The sequence below is a fragment of the Andrographis paniculata genome, unplaced genomic scaffold, assembly GCF_009805555.1.
Source record: "Andrographis paniculata isolate CXL003 unplaced genomic scaffold, ASM980555v1 Contig45END, whole genome shotgun sequence".
NCBI classification, from domain to species: domain Eukaryota; kingdom Viridiplantae; phylum Streptophyta; class Magnoliopsida; order Lamiales; family Acanthaceae; genus Andrographis; species Andrographis paniculata.
In genome coordinates this window covers 14854-31144 of record NW_026137579.1, presented here as the reverse complement: position 1 = coordinate 31144, position 16291 = coordinate 14854, and the positions used below count along the sequence as shown (strand labels likewise).

The 16291-nt window shown below is 38.2% G+C and overlaps 4 protein-coding genes across 11 annotated transcripts; 2 read left to right on the top strand and 2 right to left on the bottom strand.

Moving 5' to 3' along the window:
- Positions 1-226: 226 nt before the first annotated feature.
- Positions 227-2517, top strand: LOC127252209 (auxin-binding protein T85-like). 3 transcript variants are annotated; one of them, XR_007839037.1, is made up of 6 exons: positions 227-368; positions 494-600; positions 731-934; positions 1231-1298; positions 1932-2108; positions 2264-2517. XR_007839037.1 is itself a non-coding variant. In XM_051276287.1 (5 exons), exons 1-5 carry the CDS (start codon positions 290-292, stop codon positions 2041-2043), a joined length of 570 nt encoding a protein of 189 aa, XP_051132244.1. In that variant the 5' UTR covers positions 227-289; the 3' UTR covers positions 2044-2517. The 3 variants fall into 3 exon arrangements, 1 of the variants encoding a protein (XP_051132244.1); XR_007839036.1 differs by having other exon boundaries at positions 2193-2517; XM_051276287.1 differs by having other exon boundaries at positions 1932-2517.
- Positions 2518-3519: 1002 nt separating this feature from the next.
- LOC127251626 (probable galacturonosyltransferase-like 4) lies at positions 3520-5093 on the top strand. The gene has a single exon (XM_051275398.1). It carries the CDS (start codon positions 4062-4064, stop codon positions 5058-5060), a length of 999 nt encoding a protein of 332 aa, XP_051131355.1. The 5' UTR covers positions 3520-4061; the 3' UTR covers positions 5061-5093.
- A 2308-nt stretch (positions 5094-7401) lies between these two features.
- On the bottom strand, positions 7402-8801 carry LOC127251627 (EID1-like F-box protein 3). Of its 3 annotated transcripts, none has more exons than XR_007838942.1 (2): positions 7939-8801; positions 7402-7856 (listed from the first exon to the last, which is right to left on the bottom strand). XR_007838942.1 is itself a non-coding variant. In XM_051275399.1 (1 exon), exon 1 carries the CDS (start codon positions 8799-8801, stop codon positions 8040-8042), a length of 762 nt encoding a protein of 253 aa, XP_051131356.1. In that variant the 3' UTR covers positions 7402-8039. The 3 variants fall into 3 exon arrangements, 1 of the variants encoding a protein (XP_051131356.1); XR_007838943.1 differs by having other exon boundaries at positions 7402-7853; XM_051275399.1 differs by having other exon boundaries at positions 7402-8801.
- Positions 8802-9662: 861 nt separating this feature from the next.
- LOC127251625 (putative DUF21 domain-containing protein At1g03270) lies at positions 9663-13332 on the bottom strand. Of its 4 annotated transcripts, none has more exons than XM_051275395.1 (14): positions 13195-13332; positions 12736-13004; positions 12484-12560; positions 12241-12324; positions 12042-12155; positions 11794-11877; positions 11590-11661; positions 11204-11271; positions 10972-11059; positions 10793-10866; positions 10365-10707; positions 10230-10276; positions 10036-10123; positions 9663-9940 (listed from the first exon to the last, which is right to left on the bottom strand). In XM_051275395.1, exons 2-14 carry the CDS (start codon positions 12977-12979, stop codon positions 9875-9877), a joined length of 1449 nt encoding a protein of 482 aa, XP_051131352.1. In that variant the 5' UTR covers positions 12980-13004; positions 13195-13332; the 3' UTR covers positions 9663-9874. The 4 variants fall into 4 exon arrangements, with proteins under 4 accessions (XP_051131352.1, XP_051131350.1, XP_051131353.1 ...); XM_051275393.1 differs by having other exon boundaries at positions 12736-13101; positions 13195-13331; XM_051275396.1 differs by having other exon boundaries at positions 13191-13330.
- Positions 13333-16291: the final 2959 nt, after the last annotated feature.

The window sequence follows — 16291 nt, the reverse complement described above, 5'->3', positions numbered from 1 at the left end:
TTTTTTTTTTCTTTTTTATACTGTATAATTATTTTTATGAAAACATGGAATATTATTCATTTTAATAAACTATAATATCTAAGTTACTTTGAAAATAATTAAGCTAAAAAGACACAATTAAAAACAAATATATAGTACTAGTATTTATATTTTAAAGACGGTGTTAAAATTTAGCCCTAATTTAAAATTTGTAGGCGGAGCACTGGAAACCTCTCGCCCTTTCTCCGCGATAGGCGCCATCGAAGACTATACGCATACGCTTACGACACTGAACATTTCTTGGAAGATTATGGACCGTTTCTGGATTTCTCTGTCGATTGCACTATTGCTTTCTGCCGTTGGCAAAGCATCTCACTGCGCCTCCAACGGTGAGCTCATTTCTCTCTGTCATTTCAACGAACATGCTATATGGTCTTTCATCAAATCAATTTACTCCAAGTTCTGAAGCTTCTTTTTTTTTTTTTTCCCGATTATGTATGTATTTGGATGCCAGGGGTGCCGATTGTCAGGAATATCAGTGAGATGGTTCAGGATAGCTATGGCAGGCCCGGTTTATCCCACATCAGTATTGCCAGTTCAGTCATGCACGGATTTAAAGAGGTAATTAAAATTTGATTAAATTTTATTCTATTGGCTTGCTGTTTAATTTCAGCATGTCTCTGTTGATTGTGTGATTGGTTTTTCAACTTCTCATCTTTTTGATGTTGGGGTGGATATGATTTGGTGACAGGTAGAGTTGTGGCTGCAAACATTTGCCCCTGGTTCTGGTACTCCGATCCACAGGCATTCCTGTGAGGAAATCTTTGTGGTTCTCAAAGGCAGCGGTACTCTTTATCTTGCCTCAAATTCACATAAAAATTATCCCAGCAGTCCAGTGGAGTATCCAATTTTCACAAATGGTACATTCTACGTCCCTATCAACGATGCGCATCAGGTACATTGGCTTAATTCTCATTTTATTATAATTTCTCATGAAATATGTGTCTTTTCTTGTGTAACTACCACTGTCTTTTTACCTCCAGCTTATGAATATCTGGTATTCGGATTTGAGGCAGACTTCATTTTGTTATTTACAATTAATCTCTTGTCGTATGCTCTCTTTTTTTCCTGCCTGTTCTACCAATTGAACATCTGATCAGGAAATCCTGTTGGTTTGCAATGCAAAAGAGTTTTTACCATTAAAACATTTATTCACCGATTTATGGCTTTTAATTACTGTATGGATTGTAGGTTTGGAACACAAATGAGCACGAAGATTTGCAGCTTCTAGTTATTATATCTCGACCACCAGTGAAAGTGTGAGCTATTGTTTTCTATTTTTGACACTTCTTACATCATCTACTCTTGCTGCATTGTTTCAATTTGGTGGCTATAATTGATACAATCCATCCCTATTTTGATTTGGATTTTTGGTCGTGTGTATTTTTCATGCAAAGGAGCTTGCGAGTTTGCTTTTATGGTCCCCAATGTTGCAACAATTAAAAATACAATGATACATCACTCTTTAAATTTAACCTTAACATGGTATTAGAGTGAAAAGATCCTCTCTTTGTGGAAAGAAACTTACCTGCAGCAGACTAGTTGGAATAATTAAATATGAATTAGGATTAAACAATGCACCTCCGTACTTGAAGGGCATACCTTACATGAAAGGAGATTTCCATTTTGGCGTCCCTTCACACATTGCCTTGTCTTCAAAACATAATTATGTAGAAAATGTTAACAACTAGCTGTCCGTCGAGCATTTCCCCCCTGTCAAACTTTTATTTCTGTCTAAAGCACCCTTGCTTCCATTTCTTTTTTTTTTTTTTGACTAATATTTGTTTTCTAGGAAGGACCATAGTTGCACTTCGATGATAGTTAGGCCGAAAAAATGTGATTGATGATCTGCTGTAAATAAGACAAGCTTGTGAAATTTTGTTGTAATGCAGGTTCATCTATGATGATTGGACTGTGCCGCATACTGCTGCAAAATTGAAGTTTCCCTATTATTGGGATGAAAGGTGTTACCAGACATCATCTTCTGACAAAGACGAGCTTTGAACTCGCACTGTAGTTATCAAATTTAGCCATCACAGTCTCAACTTGATATTGCTCTGTCATGAAAGGTTTGCCGCTTGACTGACTAAAATTCTGCTATTGTGCTTTGCCTTGCTATTAATTGCTGATTCCAATGTTCTTTGCAAGAATAGCCATGTTGGTGGATTATGTGAAAATCAAGAAAACTCGATGCTTTAGATGATGTTGAGATTCTAATTTGCAGAAGTCTACTAGTCATTAGAAGCTTTAATGGCGTGGAAATGAAGGTAGAGTAAAATGTAATCTTAATTCCAATTTGCCATAATGCAACTTGAATCTTGGTGTATATCTCACCATTACATAAATATATAGGCCCTCTATGCACGTTGGCTTATGGTTTATTTGGTGACTATGTAGATAACTATGTACAAATTCAAGCAAGCAATGCAATATGTGTTTTAACATTAATGAAGCTGTAAATTGTGTATTTGATGACAAGCTCTTGAGAATGCCTAATGCAATCAATATACAATGACAGGTTGTTTCTTACATAAACATGTGGTTTTGGGATATGCTATTTAGCATTGATTGTATTCTATTTAAAATAATTGGCCAATTGTTTGGAAATGTTTTATCTTTATGTATTATGGCAAACTATGATCATATTAAAAGGTGTGGTGTCGTGTGATTTAACTTAAATTTTTTGAGACACAAGGTACATACAATTATTATATTGACATTCTACTTTTACTTAATGATGTTTTTCAAAGCTAGAATACCTTTGTTAGTAATTATCATAATAGTATTAGCCATTATCTCGTGATTCATGAATGACATTTACATATTGTATAATACTAATCCACAACTATTTGTTCAACATCTAGAAACAATCCAGAAAGATGTAGGTGCACTTTTAGAATGCTATAAGCTCATTTGCAATTGTTTGTATTTCACCACGAGTTATTTGGGATTTAACTAATAAAGAAAGTGAAAGCATGCATGAAGCATGCATTGTAAAATATATTATGTTTGGAAATGAAGAAAGAGGTGAAAAAAAGTATATTTAAGGTAATGTTTTTGTAATCAAAATTTTTCAAATTTTACTATTTAGATTCTGTATTAATTTTTTTCTCTCATAAAATATCGTATTAAATATTATTTTAATACCAAATTTAAACTAATTATTTTTCAAATTTAACCGAAAGAAACACGTTTAACAATACTAGGGTATATATGAATTTGACAAACACATTGATACAACTTATGAAAGAATTTTAATTTATTAAAAGTTGATTTGTATAATGTACAATGTTTAAATATATAATTCTTTACTATTGGCTTGTTAACTCTTTTATACTTGTAGTATCACACTGTATTTAATTTTAATACTCCCTCCGTCCCGTTTGAAAGGTGTTATTTGTTTTTTGCACGTAAATTTTTGAATATTAGTATTATATTGGATTATAAAAAAAAATAAAAACAAAAATACCTCTGGGACGGACAAAAATGAAAATTGATAACATTTCAACTAGACGACTTAGTATAAAAATCACATGTGAATGGCAACTGTTAGGCATTTCGGGAGCCCTAAAATCAGGCCCTAATCTGCATATGAGTATCCAGTGTGATTCTGGTGGAGTCGAGGTCCAGAACAAGCCCATCCACCAAGGATCCAGGGAGCCCCCAAGAACCACCAATCTCGCCCAGAATCCCTTCCCCAAATCTTAACTAGGTAGACCATCTATATCTATATATATATAGAGAGAGAGAGAGGGAGGGAGATGAGTGGTCGATGCAATGGCAGGTTGGCATCAGTGTACCCATCGACGATGATCTTCTGTGAGTTGTATCGATTCTCCCTGGTTTTCGGATTACGATTCTTTACCTCCCAAATTCCAAACTAACAGAAACAGATACAAGAGATGAAATGAAATGAATTCCATGAACGCCCATTCCCCACGACCTTCTCCCCTTCCAGCCCCTGCAGCAGCCTCTAATGGCTGCCACCTCATCCCCCTAATTCCCGCAGTTATGACTGCAGGATGGCCGCCACCACCACCCTCCTCCTCCTCCTCCTCCTCCAATCCGCCGCCGCCTGCTCCCCGGGCTCCCCTCTCTCCTTCCGGGAGGCCCCGGCCTTCCGCAACGGGCAGACCTGCACCACCACCAGCTCCACAACCATCCACGTGGCCATGACCCTCGACTCGAACTATCTCCGCGGCACAATGGCCGCCGTGTTCTCCATCCTCCAGCACTCCACCTGCCCGGAGGACGTGACGTTCCATTTCGTGTGGGCCCGCGACGACGCCGACGTCCTCGCCTGCATCAACTCGACCTTCCCTTACCTCCGCTTCCAACTGTACGGCTTCGACAGGATCGGCCGCGTCCGCAGCCTCATCTCCAAGTCCGTCCGGCAGGCCCTCGACCAGCCCCTCAACTACGCCCGCATTTACCTGCCGGACATCCTCCCGCCGGACGTCACCCGCGTCATCTACCTCGACTCCGACCTCGTCGTCGTCGACGACATCGCCGAGCTCTGGGAGGTCGGCTTGCGGGGGAAAGTCGTCGCCGCGCCGGAGTATTGCCATGCTAATTTAACGAATTATTTCACGCCGGCCTTCTGGTCCGACCCGGAACTGTCGCGGGCGTTCGAGGGGCGGAGGCCGTGTTATTTCAACACGGGCGTGTTGGTGATGGACGTGGAGAAGTGGAGGGCGGGAGGGTATTCGAAGAAAGTGGAGGGTTGGATGGTGGTACAGAAACAGAAGAGGATATACCAGTTGGGTTCTCTGCCTCCTTTCTTGTTGGTGTTGGCTGGGAACATTGAGCCCATAGATCACAGGTGGAACCAGCACGGTTTAGGTGGGGACAATCTTGAAGGGAAATGTCGGGGTTTGCATCCTGGCCCTGTTAGTCTTCTCCATTGGAGTGGCAAGGGGAAGCCATGGCTGAGGCTGGACTCCAAGAAGCCCTGCACTGTCGATCATCTATGGGCTCCTTACGATCTCTATGGATCTTCCCGGCATTCACTCGAAGAGTGAGTGATTGCTCCACTGATGATCGATTGTGTTGTCTTAGGGGGGGGGGGGGGGGGGGTGTTGCAGCTACATATGTGAAATTCTTCTTTGTAAAGAAAGAAACTGAAAATACGATTCTTTTTATCAAGAAGATCCGTTGTCTTGATTAATTCTGGTAAAAATCACAGGGAAATCAAACTTTTTGGTTCTTTTGGTTTGTTCATCTGTTGTTGTTTTATTCCTAATCTGTAGTTTGCTCGATCAGATGTACTAAATTATTCTCGTTACTTTCATACATGGATCAATTTTTATTTTTTTTTATGGTTATGCTCCTTGTTCTAATCGAAATGTTCATCGTATACGGAAGGCAGAATGAAACAACAGTATTTCTTGAATAATGAAAGTATTACTTACAATCATGAAACAAAGCAATATTTAAGAACACCACACTTTCTAATCATTCACAAATACTTCACTCCAAGTTGAATCATATGACTCATATCCCAACACAATATATATATATATATATAAATTCACAAGATAAATATAAATTTCCACCAGTTCCACATAATCAATCACAAACTGGCATATTCTCAATCCCCACTGTGTGCCTTATTCATAATAACCTCTCTGCTGCAGCCTGCAAGTTCTCAAACACCCTTCTCATGGCCAACGTTGGACATGGCTTTCATCATCCTATTCTTCACCTTACTAATATAATCTGTAAATTTTGCATCATCATCCTTCCTCGACTTACCCCTTGCAAAAGAAACATGGCCAGGGGCTGCAACAGTCTCTTTCTTTCTTGATGCTGAATTACCCAACTTCCGGCCATTGGCAATAACTATCTCTTTCTCTCTACCAGGGAAGTGACTCTCGATCGGGATCACATTAGACTTGTGCTTAACAGGAGCAGCATTGCTGCTACTAATCTCGGCCCGAGTTTCAGACAAAATGGATCCCTGTGGCTGATGCGAAAGTCGCCGGATTGTTGCTCGGAGAGGGCCTACAGCATTGCAGATCTTTTGGCACACACCTTCAGTGTTTCCGCTGTTCTTTTTCTGCGCCATATGGTTTAGTGATTGATTTGATGAGCTGATTACAGACGACGTCGAATGGAGGCTATTTAATGAGCAAAGAGCAAAGAAAAATCAATCTTGCGTGTTGTGTTGTGCGTGTGCTTAAAATTAGAACTTTATGACAGATTTTCAACATTATTCTCCAGGGCCATGGAGGAGATTCCTTCTGCCTGGCTGGTTTTTCTATCCAAAGATATTATTTTGTGCTTAAATTTTCTTCATTGGCAACAGTCTCGTCTCATTTCACGGGGTGGCATCTGATTCTATTCGTGTCTGAACTCCAATAAGTACTTAGTTGTTAGAATCAGGGGTGCTCTTCCATCATGGGAAATATATGTATACATATGTATAGAAAATTGGTTGTTTTTAAGTGGTCTTTAAAGTGTTTGCTGGAGAATTGTGATTGGAAAAATGAAATCCATTTTGGGATGGAGTTTCACTTCAGGTCTTGTGTAACTTTTGAATTCATTGGCTTGGCATCAGATTCCTCTTCCTCTCTGTAACTTTTTGTTTGAATTGCTACTATTTTATTATACATGAATCTGTCACGTGCCAGAAAAGAAAAGGAAGTCCTCTAGAATGGGCCCAAATTAGAAAATTTGCCCAGCCCAGCCCAACCCAAATGCAACAGAGTTCATAAAACGAAGCCGTATGGCGAGATCGAGATTTAGATATTTCTTATTTCTGTAGAATATCGCCAGTCCAATTTGAATTCGAGGCGCCATATCCTCGAGGGTTATGCAAAGATAATCTGCCGTGGTAAGTAAAATTAATTTGGAAACTACTTTACTTTCTTCCTCCTTTTGATTTGAAATTGATGATATGCTAGCGTTGTTTATGAGCACCGATTGTTTATATTCTGCACTGCTGGAACGAACGCGTGAATTGTTTTCGGATCATCTATCTTTTCATTAGGTTTCTACATTTTTATGCGCACGACATCATTGGCGCTTTATTCGTTCAGCTCCTTTCCTCGAAAGAAGCTACTGTTTGAATTCGAAAGCACTACGAAATTTTGGAACTTAAGAAAGATACAGGTGGTCACAAAAGCTCTTTTGAATATAGCATATGAGATATGCCAAGTCCAGGTATCTTCATCAATCACGACATTGTACATCTTACTACAAATTGACGTGATAGTGATTACTCAATTTGGAGTGAATGCTCCCCCAAGATTCATTTGAGATGGCAATGATCAGGGTAAATTGACGTCATAGTGATTTTTTTTTTTTTTTTTTTATCATTGATGAATAATAGGTGCTCAGCCCTGTTCAGTAACTAATTACTAATAGTAAATTATAATATTAGTTTTTATATAATTAATATTTTATATTAATGATTTTATAATAAATTTAATATATATAATTAAAAAATTAGAATATATATTTAAATATTTTAAAAATTATTTCGCAATAAAAAAATAATATATATATAATATAAGTATAAATAAAAAAGATGTTTATTTATTTATTTTTAAAGAGACAGAGAAAAATAAAAGATGAGAGGTAATATGATATTATATGTAATATAGTGAATTAAATTAATTTTTATTTAATAATTTTTTTTTTTTTTTAAAAAAAACTATTAATAATAATTGATAAATAGATTTCTATATCATAAAGATAAGAAATTAAGCACCATACCCTTCATCAATATGCTTCTTCATCAAATTAGTCATCTTTCTTGGATGCCGCACACTTCCTAGGGGCTTGTGAACTTCTCTAATTGGACTCTACTACTGCTGCACGGATAAGTTTCATTCAAGATAAGCTCCGACGTAATAATAGTAATGATAAATAACACTCATAGTAGTCGCCACTCACCACGTGCAAACACGTGCAGCTGACTATCTTCCCGAAACAAATTGATTTTATATTTTCAACTATAATGGTAATAATAATTCTGTCAGCTCCGACGGCAGCCGTCATCCATCCGCATCCTCAACCCCGCCGTCCGACGACGACAGCGCCACCAGCCAACACGTTCCGTGCAGGTGACCGTTCAAACACACATAATACTCCAGCGCGCCGTCGCTCGACCCCAACCGCCGCGCGGCGCTCCTCGGAACCATCTTCGCCGCCGTCATGCTCCAGACGCGGGCGCCGCAGTAGGGGCACCGCATCTCCGCCTCAAATTCCACCCGGCTCCGAATCAAGCAGTCCCTCGTCCTCGACTTGAGAAATCCCCGAAATACCCCTCTGTATATCCCCACGAGGTCCTGCCGATCCCCACGCGCGTGCTCGCACGGGTCGCTCACGTACAGCACGTCCCCCCTGCACTTCTTCACCAGGAAGCTGCGCCCGGACGTCTTCGAGAATCTCGAAGATTCCACCGCCAGGTGAGCCGACACCGGCTGGCTCAGCTGGAAATGAGCCGTCGGCTGGCACCCGCCGCAGAACACCAGCAGCTTTGCCAGCGCGTGCCAGCCGCCGATAATCCTGCTGTTCGACTCCCCCTCCGTCAGCGTGTGTATCATACGCGGCGCGTGGTGCGCGCATAGCTTCCGCCATAGGAGGCGCTTCGCCAGCGCCCGTAGCTTCCGGTCGACGGCGGACACCTGGCAAAGGGCCTTTATGTCCCAATTTAGGTATTCGAATACCAGTACGAGGATGCGCTCGTTGAGGATTCCTGAGTTGTCCGTTGAAGGGCCTCGCGGCCTTTGACTCAGAGAAGTTTCTCTGTTCATTCCTTCCTGCCTGCCTGCCAACTATGGTTTTTCTCAGGTGCAGTCGTTGTTGAGTGGAATGGACAAGAAATAGAAATAAAAATAAAAAGAAAAAGAAGAGAAAAAACCCTTTAATACAACGATCCACATGAAAGGGATAAATGAAAGACTAATATGAGAAGTAGAAACAATGATTTGGCCACGTTATTGCCACGAATATCTTTTTAGTGGCTCGTAATATTTTGAGATCCAACGTGGCGGAATTACAGCAAGTCGTAATAAATATCTGTGATCTATGACTGCAACTGCATCTCCATCAGCGGGAGGCTACGGTGCTAAATTTGTAAGACAGATTTTCCAAATTATGTACCTACCTTTATTATACACAATTGTTCATGTCAAGTGATAAAATTGATATTAAAATTTATTATTATAAATATTATGTGAAACTATATTATGAGTTATATTTGTATTTTACTAATTGTGTATTTATTCTGTTGTACTATTATTTAACATAATATTGAATTTTATATCAAGCACGTAACCGGTGCCCCATCTGGGTATACGTGTATGCAAGGACTTTACGCCGCGTGCAATAATAGACCAATCTATATACTATTGCATTCCAACGTCAAGCTATTTATGGAGTTTCAAATCCGACTTTTGGTTGGATTTCCGAACAAACACTCTCATCGGCGACGCTAACTATATTTAGGGGTTGTTTGTTCCTGATGTATAATAGCCTATTCTAGAATTGATTCGACGTGGACGAAGCTAAACATTTTTATATGCTATAATTACACAACTAATTTTTTCCTTTTATTTGTTTTTCCTACATCTCCTTATTTATTACGTCAATCTTAGCAACTTTATACATCCAAATAGCAAATCTGATATCTCATTACGCAGATACATTCATCATTATATGAGCTGAAAATTTCCTAGAACACGACACAAAGTATAATTCTGCTAATCACAAAATCTTGCACTTCCTATGTGATTCAGTGATTGTATTGGCTTTTTGACAACCTAGCCTAAAGGATGATTAGCACTTTAGTTGAGAACATCTGACCTTCTAAATGCTCCAGCAGAGACTAGAATGCATCATCTTCCAGGTTCTGCAATTTCTTCGTAGTCGGGCCTTTCTTGCCTTGACCTCCCTGCCAAATTATTTAAAATTATTGAGTTTCTAAAACAGGGAATTTTGATAAAGATCAATGCCGGGGATGCAGAAGCAAAATGTCACCGTGCTTACAGAAGATGGTTTTGGATTAGGTCTACATTTGGAAGGCGCTCGAGCAACGTATGAAGCTGCTGCTGCTGCTGCGGCAGCTACTCGTATCCTGCAAGAAAAAGATGAAGTTTGGTTATGGAGTGTGGCCAAGAATTTAGGATGAATCAGTCACCAGTGAAGATCTAGAGGGAAGTGTAAAGTGAGATTTTTTGCACCTCTTATGTACATCAATATATACATCAGTCTCATCAACGATTTCCTCCTGCAACAAAGAAGACATTCTATCAAACAGGATAGAGGGAAGCTTTAGAATGAAAATTGCAATAAGCTGCATGGGAAAATAATATTACTTGCAGAAGTTCTTCGAAAACATCTTCCAAGGTGATTATGCCTATAACTTCTCCATCCTCAGTCTCTGGAGATTCGCTGTTCCAGCTATTTGTCGAAAATCCATTTTGCTGAGGCTTTTCCACATTGATCACGACGCTACTTGGTGGTTCATTGCACTTGTCTATCAATGGGATTGTCAACTCGGAATAACCATTGGTAATCTTTTTGGGGGCATCTTTTGCAGGAACATCGAGAGAACTGGGAGTTTTCTCTCTGTGTCTGACCTTCACAACAGCTGCCATATGACTACTTCCCTTCTGAAATTCATTGAGTATATCGTAAAGGGGCATGTCTGCCGGTACCCTATGATAAAAGAAGCATGAGATGAGCTCATCAAAGCCATCAATCAACACAAGTTTAAGAAAATGCTTAAGCCACACAAATCCACCTCGGCATTCTACGGATGGAAACAGCATTCACTGGAGTCTCTGTCTCAGCCCGCACAGTGAGAAGCGTTTTCACCTACCCAAAAAGAACAAAGAAGATAATTTGGAAGAACCATAACAACAAACTATGGCCATAATAAAGTATTTATATGATGCAAAATCTAAAGAACTTTATACACACCAGTAGAAGTCCAATAATGTTCTTGGGGTTTCCTGAATACACTGGAATTCGACTATGACCCCTTGCAAGAATCTTTCCAATGGCTTCCCTGTGAGTTTATGAGCAACTTTATTATTATATTGCAGGGAGAATTCAATAGGCATTTCAAGTACTGTGTATAATAGCATATGAATGATGTGAACAAGCAGATATTTCATAATCAAAATCATAACTAAATTGGTATCCAACTTACCAATCCAATTTGGAATTCACATCAAGGGAGAAAGTAGATTCAATAGGTGTCATAGCTGCCTCTGCAGTCTGCACAAATTTGTAAATTACCTCAGTTGCACTCCACAAATTTATTAAGGAGAAACACAAGACTTGTGAAAGGTGTCCTAAACAGAAAGCTCGAAATACGGATATTTGTTGAAGACATTAAGCTGAAGATTGAGGAAGACAGCTTAGGAAACTATGGCAATATTTAGAATTAGACTTCTGGCTACGTGAATATACACGGGCACCATGCAAGTACTTGCCTTAAAATAGCACACACAACATCAATAGCCATTGTCACAAAGACAGAAAAAGAGGATAGGACAAAAATATTGCCACAAATCCTCTCAACCGTGAACCCACCTTCTCAGTCAAATCCAGTGCTCCACTAATGATGGTTGCTTCATCATGAGTAAGCTCACCACCTTTACCTGCCTACGATCAACATTAAAAAAGACAACCCGAAAGCGGGACTTTTACATCACAATTAAGCAACTAAAACTCAAGACTTTAATTAGCTCGCAACCACATTATCCTGTCAATGACCATAGTTCACACAGCAGATACCTCCTGGCTGTGGATAGAGACGAGTGCTTTCAACTGCTGTCGCCTAAACAAAGCATCATGGTGTCCTAGCACAGCATCCAGAATCTGGATTTTGACAAAAGGCTAAGAATCAAACCAAGTAAATGAATACTGAGTTCTTTCAGAATCTACTCAATTAGATTACTTTCAACTCAACCATAAGATGTTAGTCGAGACAACAAATAATCAAGTTCAAGTTCAATCAACAGAGGCCATTGTCGAAACTTCACCTTTCCGATTGGGTAGGCTATAGGATAGCAGATTATCATTAAAGCACGCACGAGCCAAACGAAATTTGCACCAACAGCCAGCCCATGTTTAGAGCACACGGCTTGCGGAATGATCTATTTTATAATTACACAAATGGGAGGCATAAGTTTCTGCCCATGGCCACCATTTTCTTAACATGTTGGAAGCAACTAAAAGTACCTCACCGAAGGCAAGAACAAAAGTCACCGAGAGTATAACAGCAACAGCAGGATGAAATAGTTTATCCAGATATATTGGAAGAGCCTGCACACATCATTTTGATCAATCTACTTATCTTTTAAACTTGTGAAGTTTGATCTAAGCATAGATATTTGGACTTCACCGCTATGCAGCGTCTGCCACTACCAGCAGTAAAAAATTGGTAAAAAGGAGAACAAGAGAAATATCAAACAACTGGCTGACCTCCATTGCAGCAGCATTGCAGAGAAGTAGAGTGACGAGCAGTTGATGTTGCTTTTGAACAACCGGCAAAATGATTGCTGGGAAATGAAAAAAATAAAATGCTAATTGAACAACTAGATTACGATTATCCTCAATTTTGCTATAGAATTGATATCCAAATTTCCTTCAACTGCTAGAACAATAGGGGATTTGGGGGATTTAGGGTTTTACGAATCGCGCAATTTTGTTTCTCGCAAGGAAGGAAAGTTGTACCAGCTTGTTTCTTCTCGGCAGCGGTGCCGCTTCGCTGGAGGATTTCAAGCTCAACAAGTCCGAGAGACATCAATCCCAAGGTCAGACCGGACATGACTCCGGCGAAAAGTACAAGGAAGCAGGATACGCCGGCGTACACGAACCACCATGGGTCCCCAAATTCGATATCTTGTGAATCCAAATAGAAAGCGCGCGTCATCATCCACGTCAGCGCCACCGCCGCCGCGTTTGGCGACAAACCCATCGCTGGCGACAACAGTATAAAATTTCTGTAGACGTAAGTGTATTACAGAGTTAATTTCTCCGGAAGCTAAAAATTGCAGTTGATAATTGCTTAGACGAAGCGGTGGGTGACGTGCTTGAGAACTGGGAGAAAGAGACAAAAATGGTCAGTGGGAGAAAGGACGACTGTGTAGAGACAAGTGTAAATGAGTGAAGGGTATTGTGCGAGCTACCTACTTGGATTTGGATTCTGATCGGACGGCGGGAGTGGCAGCTTGGGTAGCCGATCAACGGTTGTCGTCGCCGGCGGTTGTACAGAGATTGGCTTCACACTACAGAGACTTTATTAAACCTCTTGTTTTGTTGCATGGTTGGTTCACACAGTACACTACAGACCAAAAAATATGAGTATTACTAAAAAAATAAATAAATAAATAATAATAATAATAATCCGATCAAAAAAAATAAAAATAAAATAATAATAATAATAGTAAGGGGTTTCTACTGTTTTTTACTTTTTTATTTAGTCAAAAATGATCAAATATTTATTTACCAAACACATCACGAAATTATTGTTTTTACTAGTTAGCGTTACTCTATTAATCCGGCAATCCAGACCGTCGGTGTTGGGTCGCCTGGATTGACGGCGTGGATCTTGCAGCGTTAAGTGTAAAGTTTTCTCGATCACATGTGTGGTTATAATTAAAGGTTTTAATTTTTTTAGGTTAGCACGCCAAACGACTACGATAGTATCTAATAAAGCGACTTTTTGAAAATTTTAACTTCTATTAAAAAATAAACTTTGAAGTTAGCACGTCACACAATTTACACGATTATAAATTTACATTTCTTTACTAAAATAATTAATAATTCCTTAGTCAGGTGAAAATAGAGCATTTGAATTTGGAGAAATTAAAAATAATTAAAAATATTTTTAAAAAATTTACTTAATAATTAATAATACGATGACTACAGCATAATCTAATAAAGATATTTCCTCATGCCAAACTTAGGGATGTTTTTTTTTTAAAAAAAAAAAATTACAAAGAAAATATTTCTAAATTTAACAGATAGATAGAGTAATTATTTTATAAAAAAAAATAAAAAAAAAACAATCGAAAATATTTTTGAAAAATTAATTATAATGATGATGATATACCGTAATAAATATAATAACAATAGTAAATAAATATTGAATGTATAATAATAATTAAATATTAGAAATTAAACTCTGTTAATGAACTAAATTTAAAAGATGGAGATAGTACTTGATATGAAATAAAATTTGTACTCATATTGGGTGCACATGTTATGGATTGGGAAGAATAAGGTGTGAGTGTAAAAATGAACGATACACAATGCTTGGATTATACTTGAGTTATGGACAAGTCGCTTTCTTAATACAATATTTCGATCCATATAACAATTTAAGGTTATATAAAAGTTATATTGAGATAAGAAGAGGATGCCTCAAAAGTATTGATTAAATAAGGCACTAGAAAATGAATAATAGAACTTAGGGTGTTATGTAAATTTCGTGTGTATAGAAGGCCAAAATCTGATCTTGTATAAGTCTTGACAAACCTATATAAAGGCATGAAAAGTTATGACCCAAAAGGCGGCTTTCCATTTCCAACCAAAAGATTGAATTCAAAATTTATCAACTTGGAAAATACTACATTATTTTATCTATAATTGGACTTGAAAAATGGGACGAATATAATAGAATGAAAACAATACAAGTAGCATTCCGCGCACAGACCCGCAAATACGAGATCAAGTGCGGCTAGGAGTTGCTGTTGAAAATGTCCTATATTGAAAAAAAAGAAAGAAAAAGAAGTGTAAAAACTTGCTTATTTTATAAGAATTAACGATCACTCCAGATATTAACAATTGATTTTAGATTCAACGTTGGACTTTTTTTTACCGGTTGTTAAAAAAAACAGATCCCCAACCGAGAGACATATTTTTAGCTGTTTTTTACATCCGTTGAGATTGATATATTATTTGAGCCAGGTGATTCAAACTCAAGCTCAATTATCAACCTCAACCATTGGCTAAAGAATTGATTTCAATTTATACTAATATAAATATTCAACATAACAAAATTTAAAAAATATACTCTTTTCATCCCAAAAATATAAAATTTAAAAAATATATTCTTTTCATCCCAAAAATATAGTCTTGTTGTATTTGGCACAAGATTTAAAAAATATTAATATTATATTGATAATTAATAAAAAATAAAGATAAATAATTTTTTTATCTTTATAAATATATTAGTGTAAAAAATAGTGATGACATTACATAATAATAATAATAATAATAATAATAATAATAATAAAGTAAAAATAATTTTATCATGATATAATTATTATGAAAATAAAAGTATTGTATAGTGAGAGAATATAAAACAAACATTGATATTTGTACATTATATATATATATATATATAATTGGTTTGAGTCTAGGAGTGTAGTGTACTTTACTACTAATGCGCTGTCACATGGCTACTTGGGTTGAGCAGAGTTTAAACTATTATTATTACTCCCTCGTCCCTTCGTCCATCCCATATAATATGAATGTATTACTGTAAACACATAAATTTAAATAAAGTATAATTAATAAATAATTAAAAAATATATTAATAAAAATAATTATTAATTAAAATTAAAATAAGTAAATAGTTTAATTAAAATTAAGAAAATTATAAAATTTAAAATGCAATTAAAGTGCATAATTATATTTCTATCTCGATTGGCGGCTTGACCGGCATTCGTACGTCGGGTCACGAATTCGTTGTTGTCTGCCGGGACAGACATCGACAATGATGCTTTCGCAGGTTCACCTATAGAATCATTGTTACGTATTCTCTTTTCTTCAAACGATAAGGCTTATTGGACTTCTCGCGTTGACGCGGGTTCGTCGGCGCCCGTGCGCGAATCCTTATTCACAATATACGGATGGACGACGGGTCCGTGAACGGCGGACAAGGTCATCGTTCGCGATTTTTGGCCGCGACGTGCATCGCAGGAAGTCCCTTTTCTCTAAACGATAAGGCTTACTCGACTTCTCGCGTTGTCGCGGGTTCGTCGGCGCCCGTGCGCGAATCCTTGTTCGCAATATACGGTTGGACTACGGATCCGTGAACGGCGGACAAGGTCGTCGTTCGCAATTTTTGGCCGCGACGTGCATCGCAGGAAATCCATTTTTGCTGCCTACATATTCACGAAAATCCGTGCAGGAGTTTTTTAGGGCGCCTACTCTGTCCCGATGGACGGCCTTACCGGCATTCGTACGTCGGGTCACGAATTCGGTGTTGTCTGCCGGGAAA